General features: G+C 59.8%; 1 protein-coding gene across 1 annotated transcript; it reads left to right on the top strand.

Moving 5' to 3' along the window:
• Window positions 1-4,212: 4,212 nt before the first annotated feature.
• DLL4 (delta like canonical Notch ligand 4) lies at window positions 4,213-13,732 on the top strand. The gene is made up of 11 exons (XM_007111696.3): window positions 4,213-4,739; window positions 4,851-5,120; window positions 5,609-5,666; window positions 6,453-6,716; window positions 7,130-7,190; window positions 7,277-7,407; window positions 9,066-9,235; window positions 9,419-9,638; window positions 10,791-11,493; window positions 12,004-12,112; window positions 12,648-13,732. Exons 1-11 carry the CDS (start codon window positions 4,674-4,676, stop codon window positions 12,651-12,653), a joined length of 2,058 nt encoding a protein of 685 aa, XP_007111758.1. The 5' UTR covers window positions 4,213-4,673; the 3' UTR covers window positions 12,654-13,732.
• Window positions 13,733-14,008: the final 276 nt, after the last annotated feature.

Below are 14,008 nucleotides of genomic sequence, written 5' to 3'. Positions count from 1 at the left end.
TTTCCAGTGTCCATCTCCTTTCCATGCCCCACCTAGCTTTCCTCTCTTTGTTTCCACCCTCTGCTCCTTTGCCTCATCCTTTATAACTGTTTGCCTTCTGCTCTCCTTTTTCCTTTCTTTCCTCCTGGAACTCATTTGCAAATGCATAATCAGTCACCCTCCCAGGTGGCTATCATTATTATCCCCATTGCACATATGAGAAAACTGAGGTGTAGAGCTATAGTTAAATTACAAGTCCAAGACCCTAGGGTTGGGAAGTGCCAAGAGCCAGGTTTATGTCATGCTTATTCACTCGACTCAAACGGAGGGTGGGGAGAGGCCCCATTCCATCTCAACCCCCCTGGGCTGCCTCGCGGAGATTCTTCAGAACTCAGTGGCTATCACCGCCCATGCCCCAGGTGCTACCCCTTCCTCCTCCTCACAGGGGCTCTCACATCTTATCATCAGCTACTGCATTCTCTTCCCCCTGTGAAGCCCCCAAATGAGTCTTCACGGCCACCACCAAGTCATCATCTTCCTCTCTCCTCCACCAGCCTCAGGCCTATCCTATGGGGAACCCACTCTGTCCCGCGGGAAAGACCCAGAGCAGGCAGTTCCTTGTAAGGACTCCAGAGAGAGGTGAACGCGGCCCGGCGGGGCGCCGCCTGCCGAGCGGGAATCCCGGCCCTAACCGCTGGCGCCCCTCGAGGGGAGGGGCGAGGGCGGAGGTGGTTCTGCGGCGGCATCTGTCCCAGGCGGGCGGGAAGCTGCTGCATTAAATTGTAAAATCGATTTATTGACCGGCAGGTGCGAGCAGCGGCAGATGGAGAGTAGCGCTGCTGGGGCGCATCTGCGGGGAGCGGCGGCATCGATCCTGGCCCCCTCCGAAACCCGTCGGTCCCTGGTCCTTTCACGTCGGCTCGCTCCCAACTGCAGGGCCAAGGTCCGCGAAGCTGCGGCGCCCGAGCGGCTAGGGTAGCTCGCTGCGCGCCCCCCCGCTCCCCCGCCCGCCCTCGCCTGGCCTCAGGGCCCGGGCTGCGCCCCCACGGCTGCCAGGCCCTGCCAGCCCCACTGCCCCAGTTGGCATGCGGCGGGCCGGGCTGACGCGTGGCAGCGCCCTGCGGCAGATGAGGCACGCGCCGGCCTCATTTCAATGTGAATGGATCGAATGGAGCAGCCATGTGGCAGCAACAGTTTGCAAATCTCCCCGCCTTCTGTGCAGCTCCCCGACCGCCGCTCCCTGCACGTGGCCCCTTCCCCGCAGCGACCGCAGCGGCGCCCCTCAAGGCTTAAGCGCCCCGCCCTAGCCAGGCTAGCTCCCCCTCCCCTGGCCTGCCCGGCGGGCGCAGTAGCCTGGCCCCTATCGCGCTCCTACCTGGGTGCAGTTCGTCCCGCGGAGAACGCTGTCCGGGGGGTCGGGGTGCAAAAGAGCGCTGGAGGTCGGGAAGATGCGACGGCAGCCCTGGGGAGGGCGCGTAGGCTACCAAGTGGGGGAGGGGCCCCGAGGCTCTGCTCGGCCCGAGTCGCACCCTAATCACCAGGGGTCAGCTTGGGTGCAAGGCTGCGAGACAACCTTTGCGCCTCCGGGCCCCAGGTGCGGGTTCTCCCTGCTGGGGGTGCTGTATGCAGCGGCCAAACGGAGAGGACGGCCGAAGCCGAAGGCCCCTAGGGGGGAGGCTGTGGGCCTGCCTGAAGCCAGGCCTCGACCCTGTGGCTCCAGACGCTGGGCAGTGTTGCGGGTGCTTGTGGGGATGAGGATCTATGGACCATCAGAAGGCCCACAGTCAGTCCGGGAGAGCCCAGGTTGGTGGGACCTTGCAATCATGCCCCCTCTCCAGGGCGTGGCCGAGCGTCTGCGGAGGCGCAGGGTCGTCAGACGTCCACGTTGGTCCAACCCCACTGTGATTTGCGGCCTCTGATAGCCTCACAGCCTCATGTTCCTGGGGGTCCCCAGGACACGTGTTGGGTCTTTCCTTCCACAAGTCACAAGTGGGAGAAAAGTGGAGGAGCCCCAGTTGTGGAGCCTTCGCATTTCTATTCCCTGCCTGCAAAGCGACCCTCTCCTGCTCAGCAAGTGTGGGCAAAGCTGGACCCCAGCAGGTTGGAGCGCTAGTGGGTAGTCGGGGCCAAGGGCGGCGTCCTAGAGTCCTAGGGGAGTAAATGAACTTCTGGGACAGCACTGCGTAGCAAACAGGTGCTTCATGAATGCCTTTTGATGGTGAAGGGAATTTAACCCTTTCCCCCTACAGGTCAGAGGATTTCTATCTCTGGGATCCCTCTCAAGAATTCTTGACTCTGAGGGTAATGATGATACTTTTGTTTGGTCCTTGACTGTTTGCAAGGTGCTTTTGGGCACATCAGTCCGGATGTGTGTGAGGGATAGAGAGTGTTCCAGATCTACCAAAATTGAGCGAGATGTCTCCTGTGGGACTGATGTCTCCCTTGAGGGTCAGGCAAGAGCCAGATCCAGAAAAGGAGCGAATTTTTATGAACGCCCAGGCCAGGATTTGGGGGTGGAATCGGACACAACTAGGTAGGGCTGGATGCCAGCTCAGAGGAAAGCGAGGGGCACTCTTTGGCACCCTAGGCAGGACTAAGGGATCCGTAGAGGATGGGCAGAGAACCCACTGGTCAGGATCGCTGGGAGGCAAGTCCTGGGCTCCTCCTCCCTCGGGCCTGGGGACTCCGCCTGTCCATAACCTACATTAACTCTGGAGCGCAGCCTGGGCCCATCTGCCGGCCCCCGCCCCACCTCGGTTCCCCACGCCAACCCGTTCGTGCCAGATGGTGGCTGGGAGGGGTGGCCGTGCGTGGGGGACCCCGGAGCCCGTCTCCTCACCTCACCCCTCCCCCAACCCACGCTCCCAACCTCTTGTTTCTCATGCTTCTCCCTCAATCCTTCACCACCACCAAGTTAAAAAAAAAAAATCAGACCATGCTCGGCCTAGGCAGCTGTTGGGCTCCGCGCCGTGCCCCCCGCCCCCCGGCAAGACTCCCCCGGGCCCGCGCCGCGTCCCTGCTCCCCCCAGCGCCGATCTTATCGCCCGACGACAGCCATCGCTGTGCGGGCGGGCTGACAGCTGAAGCCACAAGGCCCCCGCCGCCCTCAGCGTCGCGGAGAGAGACCGCTCCTCTGCACCCCCGACACTGAGAGAAGCCGGCCCTCCCCGGTCTAAAGCCTCCGGGGATCACGCCGGTTCCGGGAAAGCAGCTGCACTGCCGCCGCTCGGAGAAGTGGGGCCACCCGGGGGAGCCGCGAAGGCGAGACAGGCGAAGCCGCCTGAAACCCATACGAGTCCGCGCGCTTCCAGTTCCACCCTACATTTTGCCCTATGAGGAGAGGACCCGGGTCTGCCCGGCCTCAGCCCCTGGACTCTCTGGTGGCTCGAGCCAACTTTGCAGTCAGGAGAGTTCCTCCCTGCCCCAACGGAGCGACAGGACGCGGGCCGAGGCTTGAGGCTGTTGGAGGGGGAGAAGGTGGGCTCTGGAGCTGAGGCTAAATCCAGGTGAGGAGAGGCGCTGAAGGCGGGGCCAGACCCTTATTACCATACAGCTGAGGACGTGCCCCCCTTCTTCTACCTCGGGGACCACGCCCTCCTACCCCCAGCACGGGTACCACGCGTCTGGGGACTGGCACGCGCGGAGCCCCGGCGGGAGGCAGAAGGGAGGAGGCACGCGCTGGACACGCCCCCCATAACTGGGGAGGGAGATGCCCACCAGGTGGAGGGGCCGAGCCCCCGAGTCTTAGATGCTTGGCCCCTCGCCTCGCACGGAGTGGCCACAGAGAGGTTAATGCGTCCTCTGGCTTCCCTGCTGCGCGCGGGAGGGGGGGCGGGGGAGGTGGACGCTCACAGGTTGGGGGCCGACGACGCTAGGGCTCCCGAAGTTCCGGGAAGGTGAAGGAGACCGGAGTCCTTTAGCACTGGTTTCGCTTTCTGAACTTAAGTTCTCTTTACCTGCTCGAGGGCTGCAGGTAACTAACGCCGGCTGTGGTCATACCGCCGACGGGGACTCCCCCGTGTCTCCGCCCCCACGACCATCCGGGAACCACTCGCTCACCTCCCGCCTCATTCCCCCTGGCCCTCCCCCTGTCCTCCCACAGCCGGGGTCTCGGCCTGTGTCCACGCGATTGCGGAGAACCGGTCACCCCGGCACGCGCTGAGCTGGGGGACCCAGGGGCTGAGAGCGGCACAGAGGGGCGGGGACCTGTGCCTGACTGGCTGGCTGGGAGGGGGGAAGGCGGGGGCGGAGGCCCCCTCCGGGCGGCGCTGGGGCTGTAGCAGCTAGAGGCCCGAGGGGAGGGCAGAGTGACCACGAGTCTGAGTGACAGGCGGGTGAAGAGAGGAGCCAATATATATAAGGAAAGCTCCCGAGAGCGCAGGTTTCAGTAGCGGCGCTGAGCGCAGGCTGGGAATGCGAGGCCAAGAGCTGCAGCTCAAGCCGCCTCAGTGCAGTGTACCCGGACACTAGCCTGCTTACAGCCCCAGGATTAGCCCGAGGACACGTCCTCAGCGCGGCCGCCACCCAGCCGCCCTCACCTGGATTACCTACCGCGGCAGTTGGAGCGGAGCTAGCGAGAAGGAGAGGCGGGAGTAAAACCCCGAGCGGAGCCTGGCTTTTCAGGGACCCCTCCGGCGGCTGGACGCGCGGGAAAGGTTCACAACCGGCGGGTGGAGAGAGCGACGCCCCAGGGAATGGCAGCCGCAACCCGTAGCGCCTCGGGCTGGGCGCTACTGCTGCTGGTGGCACTTTGGCAGGAGGTAACTTCCCGCGCCCCCTCCGCCCCCTCCCACCGTGCCCTGGGCCTCAGCCCCTGGCGTCCACCGAGCTGACCGCTCTCCTTCTTCCTTCCCTCGGTCCCTGTGCAATAGCGCGCGGCCGGCTCGGGAGTCTTCCAGCTGCAGCTGCAGGAGTTTGCCAACGAGCGCGGCGTACTCGCCAGCGGGCGGCCGTGCGAACCCGGCTGCCGGACCTTCTTCCGCGTCTGCCTTAAGCACTTCCAGGCGGTCGTCTTGCCCGGGCCCTGCACCTTCGGCAGCGTCTCCACGCCTGTGCTCGGCACCAACTCCTTCGCCGTCGGCGACGACAGTAGCGGCGGGGGACGCAACCCTCTCCAACTGCCCTTCAATTTCACCTGGCCGGTGAGCACAGCCCTGGGAGGTCACGAAAGCCGAGAGAAGGGGTTTCCCTGGGACCAAAGCCTTCTCCCTAGATTGCCTCGCTCCCCTCCAAAAAAGGGGGGGGCACTCTCTTCTGATCCTTCTTTCCGACTCTTTCCTGGGACCTCACCCTCCTGTAGGCTCTCACCAGTCTCTCTCTTCCCAGTTCTACGCTCTACCTTCTCCCAGCGCTAGGGATACGATTTTCATCACCTACAACCCCGGCGCGTGCTCCATCTCAGAAAGACTCCCGCGTACATTCCCTCATCCCTCAACTCTCCTCCTACCCGGGGTTCTCTCGCCTTCCTAGCTTGCGCGCAACGCTGAGCGCAGACCCGTTACATAGACCCGGGCGCAGTAACTGTATCCTGCAATTAGATTAATTAAACCGGCTGCCGAAAGGCACCCCCACCATCCCCTGTTCATCTCGCTCTCTCTGTCTTTCTCCGCCTCCTCCTTTCCGTTCCCAGGGTACCTTCTCACTCATCATTGAAGCTTGGCACGCGCCAGGAGACGACCTGCGGCCAGGTGAGTAGCTCGCTCCGCGGCCACAGGGGGGCGACACGGCACAGCGCCGAAAGAGTTAATCTGTAATAGGCGGGGGAAGTGCGGGGTGGGGGCGTGGGGGGCAGGACGCTTAGCTAGGCCGGGAGCTGCGCCCCGCGCTGGACGCTCGGATTCCGCCCGCTGCCTGGACTCTGAGCACAATTGCGTTTCCTGCGGGTTATTTTTGGCGTGGGAACGCGGGGAGCACGGCGGTGAGAAAGGCCGAAGCTGCCAGCGCCGCTGACGGGCCCCTTCCTGTATTTTACACCTTTCTCGAATTCCGCTCCTTTGGAAAGGGAATAATGGCTTTGGGATGTTGTTCTGACACAGAGGAAAAGGATATTTCAGCAGCACAACAATTCTCACTTTGCAAAGGAAAAAGAAAAGCATTACCCATCTCTGAGGGCAGAACCCCTGAATGGGCAGCAGAGGACCCCTTGCTTCCAGGGTCCTCAAAGGCCTGGAGAGCTTTTCTTTTTCTTTTTTCTCCCCGCCCCCCCCACCATTTTGACCTCTTTTCCTCTTTCCCCTGCCTATCTGCCTCCAGAACATTGGGATATCTTAACATCCTTCTATTGTCCCCTTTTTGAATGGTATCAGGCCCTCTGCACATGCACACACAGAGCAGCTAAGCAGTGGGACACTTGGGTTCCTCTGGCCTGCGTTTGCTGGCAGGTGGGGTCATCTGGACAACTGGTTTGATCCAGCAGTTGCTGGCACTCTTGGGGACTGGCTGCCCTTCCTTGACCTGGCCCTCTGCCCCTTCAGAGGCCTTGCCACCAGACGCGCTCATCAGCAAGATCGCCATCCAGGGCTCCCTAGCTGTGGGCCAGAACTGGTTACCGGATGAGCAGACCAGCCCTCTCACAAGGCTGCGCTACTCTTACCGGGTCATCTGCAGTGACAACTACTATGGGGACAGCTGCTCACGGCTATGCAAGAAGCGCAATGACCACTTCGGCCACTACGTGTGCCAGCCAGATGGCAGCCTGTCCTGCCTGCCCGGCTGGACTGGGGAGTACTGCGAACAGCGTAAGCGGCCAAGCTCCCACCTGCCTGGAGGGGGGTCCCCGGAACAAACACAGTGGCATCTTTTCGGCTGCAGCCTGCCTCCCTTGGAGAGCGGGTCTGGGCTGTCCACAAACTGGGCCTCAGTAACAGCTGGGGATGCTTAGGATGGGCTTGGACTCTGCCCTCCCTCTTCTTAGTGCTCCTCCCCATCGTGCTAAAGCCCACAAAGACCCCATAATTGCATTCCATCCAGCCTGGATTCTCCTTCCCTGTGCCATCATTTCTCTTTAAGACATCCATGGCTCCTCTGGGAAGCCAGGAGTGGGAAGTGAGCCCAGGAGAGCTGGGGGGCACCCCCACGGCCAGGAGAGGGAGAGTGGGACTTCAGAGTCTTTGTCATCCCACCCTCACCCAGTGCTGCTTTCTCTCCTCAGCTGTCTGTCTTTCGGGCTGTCATGAACAGAATGGCTACTGCAGCAAGCCAGCAGAGTGCATGTGAGTAGCGGACAGGAAGCGGTGACGGGGGAGCCGTCCCCTGTCCAGGCCCTCACCTCACCCTCAGCTTCTCTTTTGTTCTACAGCTGCCGCCCAGGCTGGCAGGGCCGCCTGTGCAACGAATGCATCCCCCACAACGGCTGTCGCCATGGCACCTGCAGCACCCCCTGGCAATGCACTTGTGATGAGGGGTGGGGAGGCCTATTCTGTGACCAAGGTGAGTCAGGGCAAAGAGAGGGGACGGAGAGCTGGGCAGGGCATGGGAACCAGAGTTGTCACCTGGACCTTTCCTACTCGATGACTGCTGAGTCGGCTTTCCCATTATCCTTCAAGGAGCTTGGGATTGTAAGGATCTTAACAACTGGCTTAGGACGAGATGGTGGGTCCTTCTTCCTTAGGTGCTGGGGAGGAAGGGTGGCTGGAGAAGCCAGGAGGGTGACAAGTTGGCAGCCTGAAGGTTGCACTCATAAATTCCAGCAAGGCCAGAGAGAGGGATGCCAGGCTCAGTTCCTCTTTCTACCTTGTAGTTACCTATTAACCCCCTAAGTGTTTGCTTACCTACCAGGGCTGTTTGAGCAGCTCTCCCCTAAACAGCTGTCTGGTGGGGTGTGCCCACTGGCTGCCCTGAGGCTGTGGGTGAGCTGGGCCTCTGGGCGGAGTGACATCTAACTGCCTTCTCGGTGGGGCAGAAACAGCCTCCCTTGTTTTCCCCAGTAGCACTTGCCAGGCAGCTGCCCAAGCCCACACTGTCTTCCTGGTGTTCAGGGGGCTGGTCACTCTTCTGGCTGCACTGGGGTCTGCCAGCCCCAATGATGGGGGAGGGGGCCTTTTTTCCTTCATCCTCATAGCCAGCTGCAGCGCGTGCCTCCCATTTTCAGGGTCAAATGGGGTGGCTGCTGCCATGGAGACACCAGCACAGGCCTGGGTAGGGTGGGCAGGACGCTTGCCAGGATAGAAAGGACTTGCCTGGGCCCTGACTTGCTGGCAACAAGGGGCTTGGAATTCAGCCCCTGTATTCTTTGTATGTGTGTGTGTGTCACTTTCTCCCCCACTGCAACACGCACACGCACACGCACACGCACACGCATTGCTGGCAACAAGGGGCTTGGAATTCAGCCCCTGTATTCTTTGTATGTGTGTGTGTGTCACTTTCTCCCCCACTGCAACACGCACACGCACACGCACACGCACACGCACACGCACACGCACACACACACACACACACACACACACACACACCTGGTTCCTGCCCTCTCTCTTTCCTCTCCCCACATTTGCTCCCAGGTGACACAGTCATATACTCATCTTATTCAAACAGAGCCCTTACAGTCCCTGTATTTGCTCTGTCTGGTTCTCCCTCCCTGTCCTTCCCAAATAAGAAAACAAATACTTATATTTCAAAATAACCTCGTAAAACATTTCGCTTTAAAAAACGCCTCGCAACCACTTATCTTGGCTCTCGCCTCCCCTCTACTCTTTCCACCTGTTAAAATTGTAGCCCCCTTCCAGGCTTACCTCAGCTGCCCCTCCTCCACGAAGCCTTTTCTGACTTCCTCCTCAACATGTGGCCTTGCTGTGCCTCCTCTTCTTTACCTTTATTCTCCCCTGGCTGCAGTGCTTGTGAGCTTAGCGTTGGGCAGTTAACTGTGTCCAACTGTGTTTTTTCAACTTTGATGGATTGCACTCCTCAGATGTGGTTCTAGGTGCTTCAATATACCCGATTTCACCGGGGGAAGAGGAAGGGTATTTGGGCCCGGAAGACTTTTGAGTTGAAGCCTCTGGGCCAAACATGGACAGTGAACTTGCACTCCAAGGAGCCTGGAGGTTGGGACCACTCTTTGGCTCTGCTCAGCCGGTCGGTTCCTGTCTCCGCAGATCTCAACTACTGCACCCATCATTCCCCGTGCAAGAATGGGGCGACGTGCTCCAACAGTGGGCAGCGGAGCTATACCTGCACCTGTCGCCCAGGCTACACTGGCGTGGACTGTGAGCTGGAGCTCAGCGAGTGTGACAGCAACCCCTGTCGCAATGGAGGCAGCTGTAAGGTGAGGCCTAGGCCAACGCAGGAAGGCAGAGTTCTGGCCAGGCGGCGCCCAGGCATCCCCACCCCAGGCAGCCCATGGATGTGCACCCGTGGGCAGGCATTGTGGGCAGGTGGGGCCTAGCCCTCCGCCAGGAATCCCTGCCCCCAAGGGTCTGACTTTGGCCCCTTTCTGCTCTCTTTCCAGGACCAGGAGGACAGCTACCGCTGCCTGTGTCCCCCGGGCTACTATGGCCTGCACTGTGAACACAGCACCTTGAGTTGTGCCGACTCTCCCTGCTTCAATGGGGGCTCCTGTAGGGAGCGCAACCAGGGGACCAGCTATGCCTGTGAATGTCCCCCCAACTTCACTGGCTCCAACTGCGAGAAAAAAGTGGACAGGTGTACCAGCAATCCGTGTGCCAATGGTGCGTCCTGTTGCCTTGCTAACCTGGTGGACTGGCCCTGGGGCCAAGAGAACTTTCTGGTGAGGGAGGGTCAAGAGAGGAGAGAGGCCTTGTCTGTCACTCTGGGCAGGCTGAGACGGATCCCCATCTGCTCTGGATGGTGAAGAGCTTGCTTGATCATCTGGGTGGCTTTGGAAGAGAAGCAGGTTAGCAGTGGGTGCAGGCCTTTGGAGATGGAACAGTGTGCACCCTGCCTGGCTTCCATTCCTATTCCCATGTCCTGACCTGGCTGGGGCGGCCTCTGACCCTCCCCAGGAAGTCCTGGGCTAGAGAGAGGGACCTTGGAGGCCTCGTGTCCCTCCTTGAAATAGGCTAGCATGGTGAGGGCCCTGCTCCTGGAGGCCTCACCTCACCCCACAGCTACAGGGAGCCTGGCACAGCATAAGGCGTCTGGAATGTTCAGCATTTTGGGGGGCACCAAGCATGTTGGTTATCTTTGTCTCCTTGGTCTTCTGGTGACCCTCTGTGAGGCAGGCAGACAGCACCGTGCGGGAGAGAAGCCTTAGGAGCTGCAGAGGGACTGGAAGGGCTGAGATGGAACCTGCTCTCTGGCTAATCACTTAGTTAACTCCCTGGAGCCAGTTTCTTCATCGCTGAATGGGAAAATATAGAAACTGTCCTCTGTCTTTCATGTTGTGAAGATTAAATGAAACAATAATAGATCTATTTGAGCATTTACTGTACACCAGGCATGTGCTCCTGCCTTTATGTATCACCTTACCTAACCTTCAGAGATCTCCTATAGAGGAGACAGCATTCTACTCCAATTTAACAAATGAGGAAATGAGGCTTAGAAATAAAATAAAGCCACGGGTGCCAAATCCCCAGCTAGAGAGAGACAGCTGAGATTCAAACCCAAGCATACCTGTTCGATTCAACTGTAAAGCTCTGTAAGATGCTGGTAGTTCTTATACACGAGCCCACTGAAGCGTAGAGGACCAGGCTCACCCTCAACTGCAGGTCTCCTCTTTGTGCAGAGCTCTTTGTAGTGGGATCTGTGAATGCTGGCCGAGTTCCTGGACGACCTCGGTTCCCGGGATGGGGCACCCTCTACCCCCGGGGTGGGGGGGGGTCCAAGGAGGTTGCTGACTTGTGGCCCATGTGTACCCACAGGGGGCCAGTGCCTGAACCGAGGTCCAAACCGCATGTGCCGCTGCCGTCCTGGATTCACAGGCACCCACTGTGAAATCCACATCAGCGACTGTGCCCGCAGCCCTTGCGTCCACGGCGGCACTTGCCGCAACCTGGAGAACGGGTTCGCGTGCACCTGCCCTGCTGGCTTCTCTGGCCGGCGCTGCGAGGTGCGGATGCCCACCGACGCCTGTGCCTCGGGACCCTGCTTCAATGGGGCCACCTGCTACGCCGGCCTCCCCCCGGACAACTTCGTCTGCAACTGCCCCTACGGCTTTGTGGGCAGCCGCTGCGAGTTCCCCATGAGCATGCCCCCCAGCTTCCCCTGGGTGGCCGTCTCCCTGGGCGTGGGACTGGTGGTGCTGCTGGTGCTACTGTGCATGGTGGCAGTGGCGGTGCGGCAGCTACGGCTCAGGCGGCCCGACGACGGCAGCAGGGAGGCCATGAACAACCTGTCGGACTTCCAGAAGGACAACCTGATCCCCGCCGCCCAGCTCAAGAACACAAACCAGAAGAAGGAGCTGGAAGTGGACTGTGGCCTGGACAAGTCCAACTGTGGCAAACAACAGAACCACACATTGGACTATAATCTGGCCCCAGGGCCCCTGGGGCGGGGGATCCTGCCCGGGAAGTATCCCCACAGTGACAAGAGCTTAGGGGAGAAGGCGCCACTGTGGACGCACAGGTGAGCAGCACGTGGAGGCCCAGGGCTCACCAGGGACCCCCTCACTGTACTGCCTGGGCTCCCCCAGGACAGGTGGGAGGCTAGCACCAGGCCCTTGACTGCTTTTAACCAAACAGGGGCTCTTGCTGCTGTCAGGAGGATCCTCCGACAAGATTTCTGCCAGGCTCCGTTTGTCCCTCCTTCCCATTCACTCGTTCATTCATTCACAGACGTCAAGTGTCCACACTGTGTCACTTGTGACCCCCATCTTCCCACGGCATGGCTTGCCTCCAGTGGCAAACTGGCCTTTTCCAGGCCTGAGACCCTCTGGGAAGGTTGGGGTCCTGTGGCTCTCTTAAGGCCTATAGCTAACTGCCCGCCAGGCTAGCACTGGGCATCCCCAGTCCCCGTGTCTTCTCCCAGAGCCACCTTGCCAGTTCCCTTTGGCTCTCCGGGGTCCAGGTTAGCGCCCCACCTCCCTCCAGCCCTCTCTCCATCTCTCCCTCACCGGCCTGTCTTGTGTTCCCTCAGTGAAAAGCCAGAGTGTCGGATATCAGCGATATGCTCCCCCAGGGACTCCATGTACCAGTCTGTGTGTTTGATATCAGAAGAGAGGAACGAATGTGTCATTGCCACAGAGGTGAGTGCTAGGCTCTCCTTCCCTTCTAGCATGTTCCCTCCTGCCTTTAGGGGATGAGAAAGTGGTCCGGTTACTCTTGACCTTAGGGGCCGCTCCTGAAGGGTGGGTCGGAACCCCTCCTTGGCAGGCCGGGTTCAGTGGCTCTCGGATCCCTGCTGGCCTCGTTGCCACAGAGGGTGTGAAACAGGAGCCGTGGTGGTGAGCCAGCCCGGTCTCTTCCTGCTGTGTTAGTGCTGGGCTGGGCGGCCATGGCACCCGGCCAGCTCCCAGGCGCTGCTTCCCAGCTGCTGGTGGGTGAGGGTGGTTGCCTTGTGCCCCTCCTGCCCCTGCTCACTGGCTTCCTTCACTGGCCCACCTCATGAGCACAGTCTTCCAGGCATGTGTACGTGTTGGGGCAGAAGACTGGGAGGGCTTTCCCACCTCCTCTTCACCCCACCTGCCTCACTGGCTTCTCTCAGGGAGGCCCAGGGCAGCCATGGAGGGAGTGCTTGTACCCCAGGGTAACCCACTTTCCTGCTCTCCACATGCTCCCTAGGTATAAGGCAGGAGCCTCCCCAGGACATCCCAGCTTTGCCCCAGCAGCTGGACCTTCCTTCTGCATTGTTTACATTGCATCCTGGATGGGACATTTTTAATATGCAACGTGCTGCTCTCAGGAGGAAGAGGGAATGGCATGAACTGGACAGACTGTGAACTTGCCAAGAGATGAAGTACCCTTCCACATCTTTGGGTGTCTGTCTGGCATCAGATTGGCAGCCACGCCAGCCAGGGGAACAGAGGAGAGGAGAGGTGCCACTTGGACCCGCCCTGCCAGCAGTGGCCTTCAGAGGGCTCCTTTGGGGCTCTGGCCTATTTTCCAGAGAGAGAGGCACTGGCCCCGTGGGGCCCGGAGCTGCTGTGGCCTCCACTGGCATCTGTGTTTCCAAAAGTGCCTTGGCCCAGGCTCCATGGCGACAGCTGGGTCCAAATCAGAGAGGAGAGAGGAGGCCAGTAAGGGCAGGGCCGTCTGTGGGCCAGGAAACCATCTGGTGCAGCTCTTGGCAGGAGTGTCCCTGCAGGTGAGGTGAGCGCCCTGAGAGGAGCGGGAGGAGCATTTTCTGCCCCGTGCCTCCAACCGCTGCATGTGGGCCTTGCTCCTAACACCATCCCTGCCTCTCCCTGGCCCAGGCTCTCTGGGGAAGGATACTGGTAAGCCTTACTTGGCTTCCACAGCCTCTGGCCCTGGGTGCCTTGGGCTCCTGTGAGCAGATAGGTGGAGGGCCTGCCCCTCTTCCCAGCCAGAGGCAACAGGCCTAACTGGGGAGCTCAGGGCAGTGATGATAGAAATTCCAGTGAGGGAGAAATTGGGTGCTGTCGCCACCTAGGACCTTTCCTCCCTCAAGCCCATTCCTAAGGCCTCGAGCCTGGGCTCTGCCCACACCCACTACTGCCCCCAGACTACCCTTGAAGCCGATCTTCAGAAATCAATAATATGAGTTTTTATTTTGTTTTTTTTTTGTAGTTTATTTTGGAGTCTAGTATTTCGATAATTTAAGAATCAGAAGCACTGACCTTTCTACATTTTATAACATTATTTTGTATATAATGTGTATTTATAATATGGAACAGATGTGTACAGGAGTTTAGTACTTCTTGGGTCCTGTCTTTGTGATGGCAGAGTGGGAATCCTCTGACTCCCCTTCTCATATCGCTGCTGGCTGCCCCCTCCCCGCACCCCTGGCGCCTGGGTGCACTTGGATTTGGCCTGCTGTGCTCTAGGCCCTTGTCCTCTTCTAGTTCTTGGGGAACCTGGCCTCACCCATTTAGTCCCCAGCCTGGGCCAGCCTCCTCTGTCTTATGGCTTGAGGTTGGCTGCAGCCCCCGTTCCCCCTCATGCTCCCACCATTCCTTGGGGGT

The sequence above is a fragment of the Physeter macrocephalus genome, chromosome 11 (genome assembly GCF_002837175.3).
Source record: "Physeter macrocephalus isolate SW-GA chromosome 11, ASM283717v5, whole genome shotgun sequence".
Lineage (NCBI taxonomy): Eukaryota > Metazoa > Chordata > Mammalia > Artiodactyla > Physeteridae > Physeter > Physeter macrocephalus.
The sequence above is the reverse complement of the archived record's forward strand: the minus strand, read 5'-3'. Positions and strand labels throughout refer to the sequence as shown.

Coding starts and splice junctions, on each gene's coding strand:
- DLL4 (XM_007111696.3), top strand. CDS start 4,674: ATGGCAGCCGCAACCCGTAGCGCCTCGGGCTGGGCGCTACTGCTGCTG. Junction 6,717..7,129: donor TGGGGAGTACTGCGAACAGC/GTAAGCGGCCAA, acceptor TTCTCTCCTCAG/CTGTCTGTCTTTCGGGCTGT. Junction 11,494..12,003: donor GCGCCACTGTGGACGCACAG/GTGAGCAGCACG, acceptor GTGTTCCCTCAG/TGAAAAGCCAGAGTGTCGGA.